The sequence below is a fragment of the Lepidochelys kempii genome, chromosome 8 (assembly GCF_965140285.1).
Source record: "Lepidochelys kempii isolate rLepKem1 chromosome 8, rLepKem1.hap1, whole genome shotgun sequence".
Lineage (NCBI taxonomy): Eukaryota > Metazoa > Chordata > Testudines > Cheloniidae > Lepidochelys > Lepidochelys kempii.
The window spans coordinates 88,947,686-88,971,530 of record NC_136387.1 but is presented as its reverse complement, the minus strand read 5'-3'; the positions used below and the strand labels follow the sequence as shown (position 1 = coordinate 88,971,530).

The 23,845-nt window shown below is 40.6% G+C and overlaps 1 protein-coding gene across 4 annotated transcripts in view; it reads left to right on the top strand.

The window, feature by feature from the left end:
* Positions 1 to 22,808, top strand: part of PDE4B (phosphodiesterase 4B) — a 395,151-nt gene extending 372,343 nt beyond the window's left edge. For 3 of the 4 annotated variants that reach the window (XM_073357426.2, XM_073357424.2, XM_073357425.2), the window contains 9 exons: positions 3,969 to 4,062; positions 8,457 to 8,635; positions 9,543 to 9,641; positions 9,789 to 9,953; positions 10,652 to 10,751; positions 11,538 to 11,692; positions 11,806 to 11,928; positions 17,551 to 17,733; positions 20,747 to 22,808. In XM_073357426.2, the coding sequence (XP_073213527.1) occupies positions 3,969 to 4,062; positions 8,457 to 8,635; positions 9,543 to 9,641; positions 9,789 to 9,953; positions 10,652 to 10,751; positions 11,538 to 11,692; positions 11,806 to 11,928; positions 17,551 to 17,733; positions 20,747 to 21,112 (1,464 nt within the window). In that variant the 3' untranslated portion in view covers positions 21,113 to 22,808. Of the gene's footprint in view, positions 1 to 2,780; positions 3,236 to 3,968; positions 4,063 to 8,456; positions 8,636 to 9,542; positions 9,642 to 9,788; positions 9,954 to 10,651; positions 10,752 to 11,537; positions 11,693 to 11,805; positions 11,929 to 17,550; positions 17,734 to 20,746 lie in introns of those variants that run through there. The other variant, XM_073357427.2, reaches the window with a different exon arrangement.
* Positions 22,809 to 23,845: the final 1,037 nt, after the last annotated feature.

Sequence of the window (23,845 nt, the reverse complement as noted above, 5' to 3'; positions counted from 1 at the left end):
ACCTTCCCCTTGCCGGGATCTTATGACATATTCCTGAGTGAACTGATCATGTGCCAGAGACCGGTGACACTGTCACACCACATAAAGTTGCCTAAAGCCATGTGACAGTCTCCCTGCCTCCAGTCACTTTTAAAGTGAAAAATGCACACGTTTTTTGCTTACAGGCATTTTCAGACACTGTGCTCTGAAGGTGTTGATCTGTTTCTCTCCATAAGCAGGCTGTGGGTGGTAGCCAGTTAGCTGATCTATCTTCAGTGCTTTTACTTTCACTTCTAGCCCACCCAATTGTTGATGATTCTTGCTATACTCTGATTAGTGGGTTCCTTGGTGCTATTCATTTGCCACGGGGAATCGGATTTGGAAATTTGCAGGAATGGTTGTCTGTCTAAACCAACTATGGAGGACCCATCTGACCTTCAGTAGTTAAACTGGTCGAACCTTTTATGAACTAACCCATTACTGTCTGGAGAACACATCGGTACAGGTGGACAGATTGTCTAGAGGTAAACATAAAGATAAAGAGATGGTAAGGATAAGGAGTCCAACCAAATAATGCTTAAACTCCTACCATGCTGGCATTACGTGGTAAAAGGGAAGTGGCACCAGTTACTCAGCTTTTGGACGTGAGTAACTGAAAAATATTAAAAACAGATTTCATACTCTTATTTACTCAAGTCTTAATCATTTGGAACAGGGGTTATTTGTGTGCAAGGGATGGAGAGAAGCTTTGTAAGCAGGTTCTGACCTATGGGTGGGTGCAAAGCCTAAGCTTTGGTGTGCAGACTTTGTATGTGTGTGTGCAGGAAGTACAGGGAGTTAGTGGAATAATAGGTGGAAGTTTCCTGTATTAAAAGAGAAAGAGGGAAACCTGTGATGTGTGCCAGGCAGAGTTGCGATAAACATGGGAGACATCCTGATTCCACAACTACCCCTAGAGATCTCTGTCAGCAGCCCGAAGCTGTTCATTCTCCCTTCCATACCTCAATCCATCACACTGGCATTTCAGCCTGGGTGGGACTTCTGTGATCTAGAGGCCTCTTGTGGCTCCTGGTTTGGCAGCATTTTGTAGACTGCCCTGATTAAAATGGAGTCTCCACTCTGGACTTTCCACAAGAGGCCTTTACATAACTGCTCAAAAATTGTTTTTTATTGAACCAACTTCTGTTGGTGAGAGAGACAAGCTTTACACAGAGCTCTCCTTCAAGTCAGAGCTCTGTGTAAGCTCACAAGCTTGTCTCTCTCACCAACAGAAGTTGGTCCAGTAAAAGATATTACCTCACCCACCTTGCCTCTCTAATATCTTGGGACTGACATGGCTAGAACACCACTGCAGTCAAAAATGTTTTGTTTTTTATTACCAAGTTTCAGTGGGATAGGCCTGCAGGGCACCAAAACCTATTGCAAGACCTCCTTATATGTGCTACTTGATAGTTCTGCTGAGTAGTACCCAGAAAATAGGCATATTATGACAAAGTCATTCAGTTTATTTAAGTATATTTCTGTGTGATGAAAGAACAATACTTTATATTTCACTAAATCCATCAGGGACATAAATATAGCCATTGTAAGCAGTTGGAAATTCTTATTTAATGAGTTGTTCACCAAAAACACAGTCTAGCAGTCTAGAGGTGGATGTTTGAAAACAGTTACCTGGAAAATCAGTTGTTGTGATTCTTTGGGCTTGTAAATGTCACACAAAATAGTATGATTGCTCATGATTCTTTTTTTAAATCCAGTGTTTTAAAACTTTTTAGAAACTAGTTTTCGTTTTCCTTAAAGCAGTGTTAGAATTCTCAAACAGTATTAGAATTCTTGCAGCAAGGCTATTCTTGATGCTTCATTACAATCTGAAGGGAAGCCTCACAGTAAAGGAAGGAGATTATCATGTGGTACGGTTGCCATGTTACTGTGATATTCTTTTTTGCTGTACTTGAGTGCTTGTATATGGTGGGGGCAGAGGGTTACATTACAGCAGTAGGCTTCCCCTTTATGTATGTCCCCGAACACACTTGGAGAAAGTCATATGACATCATCCCAGTCAGCACTGATAACATTTATTCAAAGCAGTCAGAGAACAGAAATAATTTAAAACCTAAAATTTCACTTTTATTTTAGGAATCCTGTCGGATGATGTGTGGCATCATACAGACAATAGACAACAATAAAATCCTAAAGCAGCATGAATATCTATATAGTCACTAGTGATTTCTTATTCTGATTTACATCATATACACAGTAAATAGTGGTTTTCCTATGATTTCTCACTGACAGAACAAATTGTTTTCTAATCATTTAATTGCATTGCAACCTTAAATGTCAATGAAAATTCTGATTAAATCTATAAAATGGGATTGTGAATGCATTCATGTAGCAATTCAAAAGCAATTGATTGAAATTTTAAATTGTGCTTTGTAGACACACATTATAGGTTAAGGTCACTGATGTGCTTATGGTTGTAACAGAGGTAAAATGTATAGATATTGATAATTTATCATCTGAAAACATTCCCAGTTCCCTTTATCTCACTAGAGATCTGAAATGTGAATCAAAATCAGGGTTACTATGGAAGGAGTTAGCAATCCTGTTTTAAAAAAATCTCAGTGTGAACATTTTCACTGAAAATCATCTGTCTCTGAAATGATGAGGATTTTAAAACATATGCGGAGACTGAGATGAGGAGGCTGCTGCCTACTTTTGACTTATTTAAATATGCACAGGGCTTCCTCCATTTTAATCTTCCTTTTGAAAAACATGGCTGTATTGCTATAGCTGGCAAACCCCTCAAAAAACAACGTCATTTCTTCCCTGCATAGCGCAGCTGAGCCAGACTAATCTGGAGTGGGGACCCCCTTCAGCCGGCTAAGCAGCCAGGACTATTCATAATTCATAAGTGCTTCAAGCCATCTAGCTGAATGCAGTTCTTGCTTCTTCGTGCAATCCCTGATTTTATTATTCTGTTCTGCCAGCAAATAAACCCACATACAGCTTGTCTGCAAAGCTTGACTGCAAAGCTTGACTTTGTCTTGGAGTAGCAAATACCATGTTTTTTCAAATCTTTTGGCTTTTATGAATATTAAGCTTTTTATTGACTGGAAAACTGGGACATCCTTGTTCTTGTGGAATTCCTCTACCTGACCTGTGAATTCTTCATAAGGGATTTGTTGATTCTGTTGTGGAGTTTTCCAAAATGCCTGAAGCAAACTATTTGTTATCTGTATCTTGGGGTTACATCAAGGTGGGTTAAGAATCTTGATATATTACAGATCTAGGATATAAAATACATAAAGCATATCCTGTTTAAGTTATTTATATACACTGTGTAGTAAGAGGTAACATACTGTAAATGCAACATACGTACATGTAATGTTTTTTTTCCTTTTGATAATTCACTTCAGAGGACAGAATAATATTGTTCTAAAAATAGTTTAATTTGAAAATTAGAAATATCATTTTGTGCATATTAGGATGAAAAGATGTTTATAACCTGCAGTGTAATATTCTATATCCAAGCATACATGTTTTCTTCTTTAAATTTACAATATATTTTTCCTCTGTCATGCATTCCTAATGTATACAATTGCCTTTATTTTGCAAATATATAGCAAAACAGAGCAAATTTATATTTAAAATTTAGGAAGGATGTGGAATTGAAAACCAGTAGAGGACTTCAATTTTTGAGAGAAATTGCATAAAATATAGCCTTCTCCTTCATCAGGAAAACCTGATGTGCACATCCTGTTAGAAATTCATTATTGTCAGTTTAATATGACGGTAAGAAACTGCCAGTTCTGACGGTGCTGAATATTAGCTAAATTTAACCATATGGTGCTAACTATGTTCTAAATATCTACAGTTTATTTTTCAATATCTTGTTTATGGATTTGCATGTAATAAAGTTACAGTTAAATTAATGTAGAACGGCATTCAGAAAAATGACGACTTTTTATTTATTTATTTTATTTCAACAGTTCAAAAGAATGCTAAACCGGGAGCTGACACACCTCTCAGAGATGAGCCGATCCGGGAACCAAGTGTCTGAATACATTTCAAACACTTTCCTCGGTAAGACATTTCACACCAAACTTTCATATCCCACAGGAATAGGATTTCATGGAAAATAAATTAGCCACTAGCCTATACTTGTGTCCATTCTTTAAAATCGTTATCCTGTACAAAACATTGCTGAAATGTTTTCTTTTTGGGTAAGTGGCCTAGATTTCAAAGATATAATGGGGAAAAATAGAACAATGTTTGAGTAAGTATTTCCTCAAAATAAATAATTTCCTCTAAATCTAACAAAATGCTTCTGTTTTCAAAAAGATTTCACGAACCTACTGTTAGCGGCATTATGCATGGTTTTCTTTTGACCTTATGTAAAGGACAAGGTCACACACATACTGCTGAATACTTCCCTTCTTTGCACGTCTTTTGTCATATAATTGCATAATTGCCCTCTCAGACAGTAAACAGCCTTGTCTTAGTCATTTTCTATTCCACTATTTATATATTTATGAATTTACCACTGCTAATTCTGATCCTGAAAACGTTTACACCCAAGAATAACTTTTCTCACATTTGTAGTTCTGTTGAAACTGTTGGGTTATGGACATGAATCAGGTGTTTAAAGGGTTGGGCCCTATGTGATTGCATTATATTTGTTATACAACATGTAATTTGCTGTAAATGTTTCACATTCAGTTTTAGAATTTGTAAGTATTCTTAAAGAGGAGAAGTTCAGCAAAATACCGATGCAACACTTAAGTCCCACTTAAGCCCTTAACACTAAGTGGTGCATTAGACCTTATATGGAACCTCTGTATTGAAGTGAAGACACACACAAATATTCCTGGCCAGATATTGTAAAACAATTCCCTGTGTCAGTTAAACGCTTACACTTGGATCAAGATACGGCATTATTTTGGACATAGCACATCGTTATTAATAATCAGTATAATTGTTTGTAGCTCCCTTATGGAAATCTGTTGGCTCTGTTTTATCAAGCTGCCTCGTCAGGACACCCAGAATATTAAATAGTGCCAAAAGTAGAGCAGGACTAGGTAGCTGAAATCCAACAATCTACTTCTGAAGCTGGAAAGTATGCAATGTGCTGCATTATAGTGGACTCATTTTCATCAGTGGCATTTACAGATTCTTCCTGTTGTATTTTTTGCAAGTGAGAATCTTACTGCTCATCACTGTTTGTCACTAGGAGAGAACACAAATGGAACACAACTCCAGAAGATGTCTTGTTACTTATTCTATAATGGTGATATTCACTCCAGTCCGCAAGGGAACGTAGGGGCCACCAAACGACTTAAGCCCTGCATCAGTGTTGTATGTGGAGCAGAGGGCCATGTGTACTGGGGAGAATTATAGGTTGATTGTTCATTTTAAAAATAAATAAATAAAGCTTTTACGTTTTTTAAATTAGCAAAAAAAGGGATCTAGGTGTGTCCTTAGTTTTCTAGATGAACCGTACTTCTAGGATGGGGATTGCTTGTTAATGTCTGCCAAAAAAAGGGACCCAAGTGTATTCTTAGATTTCTAGATGAACCGTACTTCTAGGATGGGGGTTGCTTGTTCATGTCTGCCAAAAAAAGAAAACACTGCTTCTTTGCTTCCCTAAATTAAACAGGAGAACGGTTTTGTAATGTTCAGAATGCGCAAAGGAACAAATATGGCTATGAACAGCTCACGGTATGAATAAGGTGCATGATATATCGTAGCCTTGATTAGCCAGAGGGCCAAATTCACTATTGGCTCAAGCAGGTGCTGTAGAGTAAGTCCTTTGGGAACTGTAGAGATGCCACATTCGCTCTGCCTTTCTTTAGGTCAAATTTGCCTCTAATGGCCCAGTCCTGAAGCCCTTATTTAGTCAATGGGCATTCTGCCAGAGTAAGGGCAGCAGGTTTTGGATCCATATCCGTGACCAAACTGGGGGGCTGAGAGGGGTATATTCTTACCCCTATCTTGGCCCTCTCTAGATGAATTTACAACAACCCAAAATGGTTTTTCACTATATGCCATCCTCTGCAGTGACAAACTGTATAGCTGCTCCCTTTCTTTCTCATCTCATCAGAGAATTATAGCCACGTGGAACTGCAACATCTGTTTCTGTGCCATTTGTGTACTACAGAAGTTCTAAATATAGATCTACAATATAGAATGTGATTTTTTTTTAAGTAATTTATTTTCAACTTCAGCATGAATCCAATTCCAAATGAGAGTGTTTCTTTTTTGTGAGTGGTAATTATAGGATTAGTGATAACACTTAATGACAGGCTTCCATACAGTAAACATTAAGGGCCCAACCCTGCACCATTGGAATACTCACGTGAGAGAGCTGCAGGGCCAGACCCTGATTTTGTATTTGCTTTCTAGAGATGTGATTCTCATCTCAGATACTTGGACTTCTCCTGCAGCATATTTTACAGCTTTTGAGTGGTAGCTAATTTTACGAGTAATATATACTCATAGACTGCCTTTAAGAACACATGGAACAGACACTCTGGGGAACAAATTGCTAAACCTTAGGTAGCTGACCACAGAGTCATAGAGGAGATGACAGTCACTTGCTCAGGTGATCACATGTTCTGGATGGTTTAAAGGGGACCACAAGTAGGACTGATGGAAAACAATAAAAACTCGGTGGGAGAGGGAATTATAACAGTGCTCAGAAACTGTAATATGTGGTGTTGAAGGTACAGAATATCTGTCTGCACCTTTTTTATATTTTAAAATCAATGAACTAGTTACAATACCGGCCTGTTAAGTGGCAGGTATCCAGTGTCAGTACTGTAAATCAAGGTAAAAAATATACATACTTAAACTCAAGTAGAATATTTTCATAAGTAGTAATACTTTGTGGTGGCCACTTAGCAACATGAGTATACTATACATAGCTAGATCACTAAGCTTAAAACCTTTTACTGTTAAGAACAGGTTTTTATTTTTATTGTTTCTTGATCTCCATCATTATTCTGTATCAGCAAATTCGACCTGTCAGAAGGATTTTTCTCAAAATTCACAAAATTCATGAGTTTAGTTATTTTATCAAGTAACAAGGTTTTGTTTAGGATCTTCATTTTCCCCTGCCTTAGCACTCAACCATTGCTAAGGAGATTGTATATAGGAAAGTCCTTCTGTTGGTCCAGTGCCTACTCGCAAGGGAAACACCCACTGATGCCAAATCAGCAGTCATTGTGAATAATGTCTTTCTTCTTAATTGCAATGTTGCAGACACAGTAGTAGTTCTGATTATACAGATCTTTAATTAAGCAAAGGAAAGCACAGCTAATGCCTTAGCTCCTTTAGAGATGATCAGATCTGCAAAAGTGCAACGGGATTATAATCTATTTCACCAGTGCAGGAAAACTGCGCCCTACAAAAGCCATGTGCCATTCTTTCTCCATTTTAATCCAATAAATAAATTATTTGTGTTCCCTTAAATGAAAGGCGATAACTAATGATGTAAATAGATTTATTTATTAAAACAAATCAAAGCAGGCCAAATTCTCTCCCCAGTTACTTGTGCTCAACTCCCATTGAAGTCAATAATAGTTCTACACATATCTGAGGACATGAATTAGTTCAGTGCACTGTATGACACTTTGTTCATTTTTAATGATTGGAATTAATCTAAAGGGTGAACATTGTATTATACAAACAGTATTAGGCTATTGCCCAAATTAAGCAAAGTTGGTGTCAGCAGGCATAAAGGATAACTGCATGGTGTACCGTGCCCCAGCAAAGCCCAAAGGGAAGGTTCATCACAATGGAGGGCAGACAGCGATTATGTTGCTGTCCTGCACTAGGTTTAGATCAGGAGGGGCCGTCTTTAAAATACACTAGGCCTCTGGGGTGAATCTGTGTGTGGAACGACTAAATCAGCCTAGATTTTGCTACCTTGGACACATCCTTCTTTCACATTCAGTGGCAGCTCCACTCACAAGAGGAGAGTGTCAGCTGTTTCTGACAGCCTGCTATTCTCATCAGGGGCCAAATTCTCTTCTGGTGTAACTACCCTGACACTAGTAAAGTTACACCAACAGTAAATTTGACCCTCTCTTCCTAGGATCACTAACATCCTTTACAGCAGCATAAGATCTTAGATCAGCATTTGTGCTATGAGTGGATTTAGACCTGAGTGTATCAGCCTTTCATGATTAATGATTACTATGTTAAAGACACTGGTAATGAGCAATAACGTCTTAATTTACAATAATCATTGCTTGCTTGAATGTAGTATTTCAAATTCAATGTGATTTTTAATGGTTTATTAAAATACTCTTTTAAATACTCAGGAGTGATTGTAAAGTAGGTTACAAGGTTCTAAAATTATCATGTGCATAAAATGAAAACTTAATGGAGCACCTCCAAATGGTTAATTTTAAAGTGAAAGTTTGCTGTGTCCTGATTCTGTGTAGTTGAATCATTTCACCTTTTTTCTTTCACAGACAAACAAAATGATGTGGAGATTCCCTCTCCCACACAGAAAGACAGAGAGAAGAAGAAAAAACAGCAGCTCATGACACAGATCAGTGGAGTGAAAAAATTAATGCATAGTTCAAGCTTAAACAACACCAGCATTTCACGGTTTGGTGTGAAAACAGAAAAGGAAGACCATCTGGCCAAGGTGTGCATAATTCTTGTACATAAACGTCCTTGCAGTTATATCATTCTGGATCTTCGCTGAAGCTGGAAAGAGAGAGAAGATGGTGGTGTTTACTAGCTTTAGCATTAAAATGGGAGCCAGGTCTTATGGGTTCTTGTCTCATCTGTTTGAACTAGTAGAGCGAGTCACTTATCCTAGCCTGACAGCCTCTTTTGTAAAATGGGAATAAATATTACCTATCTGACAAGAGTATTGTGAGTCTTAATTAATGTTTTCAATGGGAGTTGAATCAGGCCCCAAAAGCATATTTTTAGCTGTGTATAGGCCTTTGAAATTTAATCAGAATAGTTTAAAAGATCAGAAAGAGGAAGGTGTGACTAAGTAGTTCTGAACCATAAAGTCTTAAGTATCGAGGGTAGCCGTGTTAGTCTGTATCCACAAAAACAACGAGGAGTCCGGTGGCACCTTAAAGACTAACATCTGAAGAAGTGGGTTTTTTACCCACGAAAGCTTATGCCCAAATAAATCTGTTAGTCTTTAAGGTGCCACCAGACTCCTCGTTGTTTTTGTAAAGTCTTAGGCATTGGTGAACACAGCTCAGCCCTGTCTACTATTGGCCACTTTGCCTTTGTCTTCTCGCTGGGGTTTCCTGCGGCTACAGGAGACATAGCTCTGAAAATAATTCTCTAATGACTCAATGCAGTGTGTTCTCCACTGAACAGTGGTTTGACATAGAATCTTCAGTGTTACTCTACGTTTCATGTACTTTGATAATTACCAGTTAATATTAATTATCATATTATTAAACTTTCAGAAAATACTGAAGGGTTGATTAAACTGATAGCTATGATAGTGTGTGGTACATGCTCCCACGTGCATTTTTAAAGTATTTTAACTATTCTCTTTTATTGTTTTTGTTTTTCTATAGGAGTTGGAGGATCTAAATAAATGGGGTCTTAACATATTTAATGTTGCAAGATATTCACACAGCAGGCCCCTCACCTGTATTATGTATGCCATATTTCAGGTTAGAGATTCTACATGCATTTGTTATTCTTTTACAACACTTGTATGGTTTCTGATTGTTTTCTGGTTTGTTAACTCCTAAAATATGTGTATGAGGAGACCTTTGGTTGCATGATTAAGATGTATTCTTTTCACATTTATTAAACAGGAGAGAGATCTACTAAAAACATTCAAAATCTCATCTGACACCTTTGTAACTTACATGATGACTCTGGAAGACCACTACCATTCCGATGTAGCCTACCATAACAGCCTACATGCTGCTGATGTTGCCCAGTCGACACACGTTCTTCTTTCTACGCCTGCATTAGATGTAAGTTGTTCTGCTTTTAACAAAGTGATCTGTATTGGGGCATTGAAGTAATTTGGCTGGATAATTCTAAAGCAGTAAAGCAGAATATCTGAATGGGTATTTCAATGTATAGATCCTCTGTGTGAATTAATTGAAGCTATATGCAATATTGGTGGCCCTGAAACCTAACTGCTGGAAGGCAACAGAGGGCATGAATGACTGAAGTGTGTAATCTTGAGCTAACCTGTGGGCTAGTGGTTGTGTATTCCAGCGCCATACAAGGTTCAGAGCATCTATTCCATGTCTTGTCATTACTTCTGGTTTGTAGATGAGATTTTGTCCACTCTCAACTCCGCAAAATCTATTATTGGAGTTTTGTTCACAGACTCAGGATTTCACTTTAAGATCATTAAAATGCATAGCAGAACACTTAAACTGATGCACTCTGCTTCAGCATCAATCCATATTGCAAAAGTAGTATACCGTACTGCTTTTTCTGATGGCTTAGTTTACTTAGGGCAAAGATACTTTAAATAATTTTCAGTAACAAGTGCAAACAACTGTTTGAAGGGCTTTCTTCTGACTAGAAACATTTGGCTTATGGAAGGCTAAATCTTAAAAACGAGGACAATTAGTTTTGACAATTTGCCGTGCAAACCACTCAGAGCTTATAGTTCAAAGGCTGTGGTCACATGCTCATATTGTTCATTTTTTCCTAGGCTGTCTTCACAGATTTGGAAATCCTTGCAGCAATTTTTGCAGCTGCAATTCATGATGTGGATCACCCTGGTGTCTCCAACCAATTTCTTATTAATACAAGTAAGTCTTGTTTTAAATACAGTAGTACCTCACTAATCTGCAAATCTAATACACCCTTTCCCTTGGTCAACAAAGATTTAGTAGCAGAGTAAGGTCTCAAATTACTTCTTTAAAACTGTGTTACTGTCGTGCAATATTCTGCAGTAGACTACTAGCACACCATGAAACTGGGCAATAATTAAACTGTTGTCAAAATAAAAAAACAAGTGAACTTTGTGATGTGGTCTCTTTGTGACATAAATCATGTTTATTTTCCTAGTACTAATTCACAGTGAGTCTTCCAGTCATTAGTGTGAACTTGGACAGTTCTTTTATAACTAATATGAGACAGATAAATAATACATAATATTTTATTTTATATTTTTATTGTTGTTGTGGATGATGATAAAGCCAAAGATTAATGTTTGTGGTTCATAGTCGACTTTGTAACATGCTAAATACATGTGTTAGTTCCAAGACAACTGCATGACTCCATTTTGGAAAGTTTCTTTGCATGTTTCATGCTTTCTATTGTTAGTTACAAAAAAAATCAATTTTTTTCTCTCATCTCAAGCTAGTTACCAATTAAACTGAATAATAATGAGTACATTTGAATATGAGTGTTAATATTAGAATACCACACGCTATTTGGCTCTGATGACACAAAAAGAAAACCAGTAGAACACAGAATGCCCAGTTTCTAATAATTTATTTAAATGATTCTAAAGACTTTAATGCACAACAGAAGGATTTCCTGTTTGAAATCCTGCATTATGCTTACTAATTTCTTTCACACTTCTTTGCTAGATTCTGAACTAGCTCTGATGTACAATGATGAATCTGTCTTGGAAAACCACCATCTTGCTGTGGGTTTCAAACTGCTGCAAGAAGAACACTGTGATATCTTCCAGAACCTTTCGAAGAAACAGCGTCAGACTCTCAGGAAAATGGTGATAGATATGGTAAGAATTCTACCCTTACTGTACTCTGGCTATCCCTACTGCTGTTCTTAAAGAGAAAACTCGTCTTTTTGCACTGCTGCATTTACTTCAGAAGGGTTTCTTCTTTTATAAAGGTGTTGGCAACAGATATGTCCAAACATATGAGCCTTTTGGCAGATCTAAAGACTATGGTGGAAACTAAGAAAGTGACAAGTTCAGGAGTTCTCCTTTTGGATAACTATACAGATCGTATACAGGTATGTGATTGCAATTTTCCTTTAGATTTTTGCCATTTTGCACAGTTTATTCTTTGTTGAAGAAACCATGCTGCATAGTTTTATTCTGGGTATAGTCTTGGCATTTGTTGCAAAGTTCAGTGCTAACTTTTTTAGGAATCATTCAAAGCTTGTAGGACCCATATTGCTACTGTTCAATACCATGGAGAGCAGCAAAGAGGTACAGGAAGGCCCTAGGATGGATTTAGGCACTGCAATATTCTCTCATTCTCTCTTTCGTTGAAGTTGTTCCATTGTGTATCTGAGAGATCTGCCCCAGAATATCCCAATGCATAGAAAAACCCACAGCACTGAGTCTCAGGTCATGTCTGCACTACGAAATTAGGTCGAATTTATAGAAGTCGGTTTTGTAGAAAGTATTTTTATACAGTCGATTGTGTGTGTCCCCACACAAATGCTCTAAGTGCATGTAGTCGGCTGAGTGTGTCCACAATACCGAGGCAACCGTCGACTTCCAGAGCGTTGCACTGTGGGTAGCTATCCCACAGTGCCTGGTGGGGCTAAAACATTGTTGCGGGTGGTTCTGCGTACATATCATCAGGCCCCCCCTTCCCTCCCTCCTTCCATGAAAGCAAAGGCAGACAATTGTTTTGCGCCTTTTTTCTTGAGTTACCTGTGCAGACGCCATACCACGGCAAGCATGGAGCCGCTCAGCTAACCGTCACCGTATGTCTCCTGGGTGCTGGCAGACGTGGTACTGCATTGCTACACAGCAGCAGTTTATTGCCTTTTGGCAGCAGACAGTGCAGTATGACTGGTAGCCGTCGTCGACGTAGTCCTGGGTGCCCTTTTAACCAACCTCGATGAGGTCAGGGGCGCCTGGGCAAACATAGGAGTGACTCAGCCAGGTCATTTCCCTTTTAAGTTTCGTCTCATGGTGATTGAGTCCTACCGGCAGCGCACTGTCTTTTAATCAGCAGCCAGCAGAAGACGATGGCCAGCAGTCATACTGCACCATCTTCTGCCGAGCACCCAGGAGATGACGATGGCTAGCAGTCATACTGCACAATCTGCTGCCAGCAAGATGTATAAAGATAGATGAAGTGGCTCAAAACCAGAAATAGACCAGATTTGTTTTGTATTCATTTTCTCCTCCCTCCCTCTGTGAAATCAACAGCCTGCTAAACCCAGTTTTGAGTTCTATCCTTGAGGTTTTGAGTTCTATCCTTGAGGGGGCCATTCTATTTCTCGCAAAGCCACCCCCTTTGTTGCTTTTAATTCCCTGTAAGCCAACCCTGTAAGCCATGTCGTCAGTCACCCCTCCCTCCGTCAGGGCAACAGCAGACAATCGTTCTGCGCCTTTTTTCTGTACAGATGCCATACCACGGCAAGCATGGAGCCTGCTCAGATCACTTTGCCAATAGGAGCACATTAAACACCACACGCATTATCCAGCAGTATATGCAGCACCAGAACCTGGCAAAGCGAAACCGGGCGAGTAGGCGACGTCAGAGGGGTGACGAGATTGATGAGTACATGGACAGACTTCTCTCAAAGCACGGGCCCTGGCAATGTGGGCATCATGGTGCTAATGGGGCAGGTTCATGTGGTGGAACGCTGATTCTGGGCTCGGGAAACAAGCACAGATTGATGGGACCGCATAGTGTTGCAGGTCTGGGACGATTCCCAGTGGCTGCGAAACTTTCACATGCGTAAGGGCACTTCCATGGAACTTTGTGACTTGCTTTCCCCTGCCCTGAGGCGCAAGAATACCAAGATGAGAGCAGCCCTCACAGTTGAGAAGCGAGTGGCAATAGCCCTGTGGAAGCTTGCAACGCCAGACAGCTACCAGTCAGTCGGGAATCAATTTGGAGTGGACAAATCTACTGTGGGGGCTGCTGTGATGCAAGTAGCCAATGCAATCAAAGATCTGCTGATATCAAGGGTAGTGACCCTGGGAAATTTGCAGGTCATAGTAGATGGCTTTGCTGCAATGGGATTCCCTAACTGTGGTAGGGCCATAGACGGAACCCATATCCCTATCTTGGCACCGGAGCACCAACCCAGTGAGTACATAAACCGCAAGGGGTACTTTTCAATAGTCCTGCAAACACTGGTGGATCACAAGGGACATTTCACCAACATCAACATGGGATGGCCGGGAAAGGTACATGACGCTTGCATCTTCAGGAACTCTGGTCTGTTTCAAAAGCTGCAGGAAGGGACTTTATTCCCAGACCGGAAAATAACCATTGGGGATGTTGAAATGCCTATAGTTATCCTTGGGGACCCAGCCTACCCCTTAATGCCATGGCTCATGAAGCCATACACAGGCAGCCTGGACAGTAGTCAGGAGCTGTTCAACTACAGGCTGAGCAAGTGCAGAATGGTGGTAGAATGTGCATTTGTCATTTAAAAGCACGCTGGCGCAGTTTACTGACTCAGTTAGACCTCAGCGAAACCAGTATTCCCACTGTTATTACTGCTTGCTGTGCGCTCCACAGTATCTGTGAGAGTAAGGGGGAGACGTTTATGGCGGGGTGGGAGGTTGAGGCAAATCATCTGGCTGCTGGTTACACACAGCCAGACACCAGGGCGGTTAAAAGAGCACAGGAGGGCACGGTGCACATCAGAGAAGCTTTGAAAACCAGTTTCATGACTGGCCAGGCTATGGTGTGAAAGTTCTGTTTGTTTCTCCTTGATAAAACCCCCTGTCCCTTGGTTCACTCTACTTCCCTGTAAGCTAACCACACTCCCGTCCTCCCTTCGATCACCTCTTGCAGAGGCAATAAAGTCATTGTTGCTTCACATTCATGCATTCTTTAATAATTCATCACAAAAATAGGGGGATAACTACCAAGGTAGCCCAGGAGGGGTAGTGGAGGAGAGAAGCATCAGGAGGGGTGGTGGAGGAGGGAAGGACAAAGCCACACAGCACTTTAAAAGTTTAAAACTTTAAAACTTATTGAATGCCAGCCTTCTGTTGCTTGGGCAATCCTCTGGGGTGGAATGGCTAGGTGGACAGAGGCCCCCCCACCGCGTTCTTGGGTGTCTGGGTGAGGAGGCTATGGAACTTGGGGAGGAGGGCGGTTGATTACCCAGGAGCTGTAGAGGCGGTCTGTGCTCCTGCTGCCTTTCCTGCAGCTCAACTATACGCTGGAGCATATTAGTTTGATCCTCCAGCAGCCTCAGCATTGAATCCTGCCTCCTCTCATCACGCTGCCGCCACCTTTCAGCTTCAGCCCTCTCTTCAGCCCGCCACTTACTCTCTTCAGCCCGCAAGCTCTCCTCCCGGTCATTTTGTGCTTTTATGCACTCTGACATTGTCTGCCTCCACGCATTCGTCTGTGCTCTGTCAGTGTGGGAGGACAGCATGAGCTCAGAGAACATTTCATCGCAAGAGTGGTTTTTTTTGCCTTCTAATCTTTGCTAGCCTCTGGGAAGGAGAAGATCCTGTGATCCTTGAAACACATGTAGCTGGTGGAGGAAAAAAAAGGGACAGTGGTATTTAAAAAGACACATTTTATAGAACAATGGGTACACTCTTTCACGGTAAACCTTGCTGTTAACATTACATACATAGCACATGTACTTTCGTTCCAAGATCGCATTTTGCCTCCCCCCAGCACGTGGCTAGCCCTTCTCCCCTCCCCCCTCCCCGTGGCTAACAGCGGGGAACATTTCTTGTCAGCCACAGGGAAACAGCCCAGCAGGAACGGGCACCTCTGAATGTCCCCTTAAGAAAAGCACCCTGTTTCAACAAGGTGACCATGAATGATATCACTCTCCTGAGGATAACACAAAGAGATAAAGAACGGATGTTGTTTGAACGCCAGCAAACATACACTGCAATGCTTTGTTCTACAATGATTCCCGAGTACTTGCTACTGGCCTCGAGTGGTAAAGTGTCCTACCATGGTGGTTGGAATAAGGTTGCCCTACCCAGAAACCTTTTGCAAAGGCTTTGGGAGTACATCCAGGAGAGCCGCGAATGCCAGGGCAAATTAATCATTAAACATGCTTGCTTTTAAACCATGTATAGTATTTTAAAGGGCACACTCACCAGAGGTCCCTTCTCTGCCTGGTGGGTCCGGGAGGCAGCCTTGGGTGGGTTTGTGGGGTACTGGCTCCAGGTCCAGGGTGAAAAACAGTTCCTGGCTGTTGGGAAAACCAGTTTCTCCGCTTGCTTGCTGTGAGCTGTCTACAACCTCATCATCATCATCATCATCTTCGTCCCCAAAACCTGCTTTCACGTTGCCTCCATCTCCATTGAAGGAGTCAAACAACATGGCTGGGATAGTGGTGGCTGAACCCTCTAAAATGGCATGCAGCTCATCATAGAAGCGGCATGTTTTGGGCTCTGACCCGGAGCGGCCGTTCGCCTCTCTGGTTTTCTGGTAGGCTTGCCTCAGTTCCTTAAGTTTCATGCGGCACTGCTTCGGGTCCCTGTTATGGCCTCTGTACTTCGTGCCCTGGGAGATTTTGACAAATCCATTTCAAAAACTGGAACATAGTTCTGATAGCATGGATTCCTCTCCCCATATAGCGATCAGATCCCGTACCTCCCGTTCGGTCCATGCTGGAGCTCTTTTGCAATTCTGGGACTCCATCATGGTCACCTCTACTGATGAGCTCTGCAAGGTCACCTCTGCTGATGGTCACCTGCAGCTTGCCACACTGGCCAAACAGGAAATTGAAATTCAAAAGTTCGCGGGTCTTTCCCTGTCTACATGGCCAGTGCATCTGAGTTGAGAGTGCTGTCCAGAGCAGTCACAATGGAGCACTCTGGGATAGCTCTCGGAGGCTAATACCGTCGAATTGTGTCCACAGTACCCCAAATTCGACCCAGCAAGGCCGATTTCAGTACTAACCCCCTTGTTGGGGGTGGAGTAAGGAAATCAATTTTAAGAGCCCTTTAAGTCGAAAAAAAGGGCTTCGTCGTGTGGATGGGTGCAGGGTTAAATCGATTTAACGCTGCTAAATTTGACGTCAACTTCTAGTGTAGTCCAGGACTCAGAGTACTGAGAAAGGGGCTTACTCTTTCAGAGGCAGGGAAAGCACCCCATTCCTCCCTCGACTTTGGTGGCAGACATTTAACAACAGGCTTACAAAAAAACCTCCCACCTTATCACTGGTTTAACATAAAGATCACAATTCATTTTTTTAAAAGCTGTTAATCTGGAGAGAGAAGTTGCTGTAAAATATAGAACACTCCATTTCTCTGTAAATCCATTTGTCCACAGTTAATCAAAACCATTTTGTTTGCGTATAAGGGATGTTATTCAGTTAATAAAGCTGGGCTATTTAGCTATAAAAGCCTCAATTTAGAGAAGAAATTATGAATGGTGGGAAGCACCTGCATTCAAGAACAGACCTATGTGATGGCATACTGCAACTGCACCCTGTATATCTATCAAGTTAGTTGATTTGGCACACAGTGCCCTTTGTGCTTCCACAAAAGACCCTGACAACTAATCTCTAGTGTAATTTGGAAGAAATTTTTGAGAAGTTATTTTTTCATAGGATGTTGCATAATCAAAGATTTTTGTGATTAAAATGTTCTTGATTAAACAAACAGGTATGGTCCAAAATTTTCTTTTATTACACTTGATTTTATGAGTTTTCTTATTAATATAATTTCAGGTTCTCCGAAATATGGTACATTGTGCAGATTTGAGTAATCCCACAAAATCCCTGGAATTATATCGGCAGTGGACAGACAGAATCATGGAGGAATTTTTCCAGCAGGGAGACAAAGAACGAGAAAGAGGAATGGAAATTAGTCCAATGTGTGACAAACACACAGCCTCAGTGGAGAAATCACAGGTAATTTACATTGGGGTACATTTTATTTGTTTCAGTTTGTAGTTTTAAAATTGAATGGGCCAAGTTCATCCCTGATGTAACTTTGGTTTCATCAGTGGAGTTACACCAGGGATGAGTTTGGTCCAAATGTTTTTTCCATTGATTTTGATATTTTTATTAAGGACGTGGCATCCTGTTGCTGCATTTTATATGCTCAAGGGTAATCTGCCTTTTCACTTATAATGACAGGTTTTTTTCAGTGGAATAGGTAAATAATCAAAGGTTCAGAAGTTAGATTCTGATAAACCCCAAATAGCTGAATGTCTTTGAAGCTTTTATGGATTTACGTGACCATTCTAGGTGTTCTCTTTCCCGCTTCGCTTCGCGTCATGTTCAAATGCAGACTCAACCTTCTCTTTTTGTGTTCCTACTTCCAGAAGCAACTGGGAATCTATCTGATCCCCCTGGCTGGGAAGGTGCGATTCAGATTTCCCCCACCTACTATTCTTCTCTCATCCTTCACAACATCCTTCTCCTTGGTCCTCAATGAGTCCCTCCAAAATTGGTCAATATCCTGCCAAGTCACCAAAGTTTTGGCAGTCTCTGTTTAGTGGCTAGTCTCTTTACATTTTGCACAGGCTACGGACTTCCTTAGTCAGGATCCACTCCAGAATGCTTTGGGAAAGATCCATAGACAACAGCCAACCCAGTGCGGATTGTCAGACCTGTGGAAACCCACAGGTTTTCAGGCTATAATCTTAAGGGCCCTTTGGAAGACATGGAAGGAGGAGTTTGGGGGGGCAGGGCAGTATTTATCTAAATCAATACAAATATTTTAAAAGGAGTTAGCTCCTTTGAAGACTGGAATATTTCTTACTTTGTGAGAACTAATTGGCACATCCCTTGTTCTCATTCATAGATTTTAAGGTTAGAAGGCACCATTAGATCATGCAGCGTGTTCTGTATAACACAAGCCGTAGAATTTAACCCAGTCATCCCAATAACTTGTGTTTGACTAAAGCACATTCTGCTCTTTAGATAGTGGTGCCTCAGTTGCTTATTTAATTGGCTTGAACAAGACATTGTCAAGGATTTGTGGGCCCAAATAATTAATAAAGTTGATCATTATTATTTCTAAATGTCCTCCTGTGCTAAACCATGTAGTTTCAACATTATTCACGTTGCCATTGAAAAAAAATCTTGGCTCATTTGTTAACCCAACAACAATCTATGACTCCAGTTTGGCAGGGAAATGTCCACGTGCCCCATGAGTCAGTGTTGAAAAGTTTTTCTGCTCCATCTTCTCACTTCAGAGAGATTTTAAAACATGGATTGTGGTTATGCAGGGAGATTGGGAATTGAACAGAATGGAGACCATTTGAACAAGAAAAAAAATGCATCAACAGAGAGAGAGGCATTTATATTTTGAAGTTAAAAGGGCCTAAAATAGAAAGAATGGCAAATACAAACATATTTAAAATTCTCAAATATACTAAATAGTGTCCTTTTAAATCTAGTAAATATTCTTTTCAGAAACAGGCAAAACAAAGTGTGATCGTTTGCTTGGTTGTTTGAGATGCTTGTTTAGACAAACAATTAACTGTTTGCTTCATTTAAAAGTTGCAGCATTTGTGACCATTAGTCCTTTTGTGAATATTGGGAGCTTTTATGATGTCAATGAACCCCACTATCCACTCACCACAGCACTGGAGTTTTTTCACTTTAAAAGTGCCTCCAAATGTGTGCAGCAGGAAGTTTTCATCACCTTTTTGTTTAAGCTGCCGCAACAGTCTGTTACAATTGAATTATAATGGTTCTATTGACATCCTGTTGTGTCTGAAGGAGGCATATGCGATTTCCAAAGCAAACATCTGCATGTTGAGTCTGGCCCCTTAGAGAGCCGTTTTCCTGCTGCATAGAAATGCTGTCCAGCAGTGCGCGGAGTCAAGTGACACATTCTGCCAAGATGGAAGAATTTCAATCCTCTTTATGGCCATTCAGTTTTCTCTATCCTGTATGTCCTGTTTGTCAGACAGTTAAAAAGTGAGCCAATGCAGAGCTTGTTTGCCAATAGTCTGAAGGACTCACAGACCCAACCTGGACCATCATTATTTCCATCAATGACACATCCATCTGTATCACAGGAGGCCTGCATACATATTATACCAACACTGGGAACAAGGGATTATTTTTTGTTGTGGGTCCTTCATCTTGTTTTGTATACTCTTAACAAAGAAAAAAGAAAGTTGTAGTAGACTGCATCCAAACAGAAAAACGGCAGCTACCTCTACAGCAGAAAGGAGAGACATCTCTCTATTTAAAGGTGCAGAGCAGAGAAAACAAGTAATCACAAACACAAGCTACATGCAGTAATAAGATATCATTAAAGGTCAAACTTAAGTCCATAAAAGCAATAACGTTCAGAATTCGGACTGAAAGTCAATCTAAGAACGCTGGCTTTTTCACAGCTGCCAGCCACATGAATGCTCAAGGGGAATTGCACTGCAATTGCCATAAAAATAATCAATATTGTCATTTCAGGTACCTCTGTATGGTAACAGTTGAGAGGTGACATTTAAATAGCAACTACATCTTCTATCTCCCAAAGATTAACTCAGATTGAGTTTTGCCTTAGTATTGCACCAGAATGGGGGGGGGGGGGGGGCGGGGGTTTGGAGTCAGCCAAAGATAACAGCAAGCCTATTTATAATCACATGTTCATTATGGGATGGCATAATGGTAGCCTTATCTCTGAATGTCCATGTGACTGTTGTTTTTAATTAAACCTCCACTCAGGGCCTGATGTTAAAAAAGGCCTTAAGCCAACTTTCATTTTTGTAGGTACAGTTTTGCACAGGCATGACGGGTTCATATGGTGCCGTTTAGACACTGGGTTTGGAGGCCCAGTCTGATGCAGTTATTTGCAGGCAAAACAAAAGGCTGCTTCTCAGAATCAGGTCCTTAGTGTTGCTGAATATTTTCTGAAAAAATGCATCAGTCATTTGTAATGTGTATGTAATACTTTGTTTCTCAGGTTGGATTCATTGATTACATCGTCCATCCACTTTGGGAGACCTGGGCAGACCTAGTGCAGCCTGACGCACAAGACATCCTGGATACTTTAGAAGACAATAGGAACTGGTACCAGAGTATGATACCTCAGAGTCCCTCCCCTCCCCTTGATGAACGGAATAGAGACTGTCAGGGTCTAATGGAGAAGTTCCAGTTTGAACTGACTCTTGAAGAGGAGGATTCAGATGGACCTGAAAAGGAGAGTGAGAGTATCCACTATTTCAGCAATACAAAGACACTCTGTGTGATTGACCCAGACAAAAGGGAATCACAAGAAGAGGCTAATATAGAAATTGTGACAGAAGATATGTCACCTGTTGATACATAATGTACTGTATGTAGGTGAACTTTAAACACTTAATGAGCATGCAAGCTGTCTTGTTGGACTAGCCTGCGATCTAGGTCTTAGGCCTGTGTCTAACATTGGCTAAAAGATCTTCCCAGCTACTTGAGATTGGAGTCAAGGTTAAAGATCGTGTATGGAATGATTGCTCAGGAAACTAACAGATGATCTACATTGTAGTTTAAGCCTTGTCATCTTAAAACATTGTGTTGTTCCGGAGCCAGCTTGAATTGTTACTGAACTGGTTGAAAGTGAACGACATAGAACTGAGAGATTTTATACTGTTAAGGTTTTGGGATTTATACCAGTTAGTCTGATAGAAACTACTGAATAGTAACTCTACATATAAAACCTGTCCACCTAACCACCTGTCTGCGGACCTGTGTGCCTTTTTTGTAAACTTTCACGTCTTTTCAAGAGCCTATTAAATACACAAAGTTTAGTATAAAACTCTCCACAACGTGTTTCAAAATTGGTGGATACTTTTTTGATTCTTCCTGTTAAAAGAAAGTCTTCCTTCTCTCATGGGCAATATCTGTCACTTTATTGCGGTTAATCATTTTTACAGGCTAAACAGAAGGGGTACCCCCAATTTTGCATTTCTGCACCTTTAATAGTCTCATTAAATCTCCAGCTGATCTTTTCAAGTCATTTAATGCCATTGCACATCTTTCCTGTTTGCTTGCTGTGCACAAGCGTATTTTTTCCTCAGTGGGGTTCACTTTTGTTGTGCACAGGATAAAGGATAGTTCTGTTTTTCTAGCACAATGCAGTACGTATACAATTAAGTGTAATAAGGCAGTGTGTGATGTGCGTTCTCCCTTTGGCAGTTTCTTTGCTCAGTGGAAGTTGCACGCTCGGATCTTTGTGTTTCTCTCACCTGTAGTTCATGTTTCCTAGGTTTAGTTCCATCATCCTTCTCCTGCACTGCCTTGAGCTCTAACACGTCCATTACTGTTTATAACAGTGTATTTATTACTGACTGTATATAATGTAATGTTTTGTAAGTTATTAATTTATATAAATTAACATTGCCTGTCAACGGTGGTGTTAATTGTGTAGAAAACTCTGGATAAGAGTTGCCTTTTTTTCTTGTAACCTTTTGTATTGCATAAAATAGAAGAACCTGAACATAGCATAAGAGACATACGGAACCCATAGAGGGCATTCAGGTGGCATTGGCTCACAGGAGTTTCATTTTCATGATGAGTTAAGAAGAGTTGTATCTTATGACTGGGAATGGGGGCAATAGCATGAGCTGTTTAAACTACTGAAGCGCTGAAAAAGAAACCCCCTGTGAATGCTGCCAACTATTAAATGTCATGTTCCAGTATATGAACAACCCAATGTGAATTTCTATGACAAAATGTGAACTGATGTAATTATTGTGCTGTGAAGCTTCTTCTGAGAAAGCTTGTTAGGCATCATTAATGGTGTCAATCTCAGTTTGTAAAATATATTTCAAGCTTTCGGTCCAACTTGTGACTAAATAGTTGATGAGATTAGCACAGTTGTGCATGATCAATGGGTTTGTATGTCTGTTGAACACTGCATTGTTCCAGGTGGTTATTTTATTGTTTTCAGAAGTTTCACACAATGTATGTTATAGTATTATATATTGTGTTCAGATGCATTCTTAAGAGATTTTTATATGAAGTGAATAAATGAAAGCATGACCTAGGCTGGGGCTCTTCTGGCTGTTTATTTTTATCAACAACTTTGTATGTGAGATCACTAAGCAGCATCAAAATGTAACAGCCTACTCTGGGAGTAGGCAAACACATGATCACTGACCAGCTCCCATAGTAAAATAAAAACGAGGCCTCCACGCTTAACAGCTTTCTACATCCAGAAAGCAAAGCAACACTTCATAGCCAGAATCTGTAAGCACAAGGAGGCCAGTCTTCCACGTATTCAGAGCCTCAGGACAAGGGTCCAGCACTCAGAGACCCGCTTCTTCCTTATTCACCTTTAACCTTCCTGATGGTGAAAATCATCAGTGCTGTGATCAGTCATTCTAGGCTCTTCCATGGCTTGGTTCTGTTGCAATTCCTGCAGTATGGGCAGACACTTCTTAAGAGAGGCTTCTAACCTTTTCTCTGTCTTAGTAACAATGACAGGGTGCCTGCACACACCATCCAGGGCCACAAACCAAAGACAATTCTGTTCAGGTTTCAGAATCTGGTTCATGAGTCTTAGAGTAACAGTTTTCTGATGCCCAAGCATTCTAAAATCACAGGTCAGGGGTCCAAAAGCTTATGCGATTGGCTTAAAAATCATGAGATTTACAAAAAATAATGTGGGGGTCCTTTTGTGTCTTCTGGATTTTAAGTCATTAAGGTTCACGCTGGTCACATTTTTCTCTGCAATCATGACAGCTAGAAACTTACTGTGACAGGGTCAGGCCAGATGGCTACAGGAGAGTGATCCTATTGGATCTGCTAAAGGATCCCCCCCCGCCCAGCCTAAGAGGGGAATCCACAGGACCTGGACACCAAATAAGTTGGGGGGACAACTAATGAAATAACAGGACAGGAGTGTGGTCAAAGGGTCAAATGAAGGGAACCAAATGGGGACACCAAGCAGAGAACCCCGGACAGCGCCCACTGCTCCTCAAAAGCGTCAAGGGAGTCAGTGGATGCCGCCCAGAGGAACTCTGCCCGGATACGTGAATGGACAGAGGATCGGAAATAGGCCTCACAGTCACAGGAGACTCCA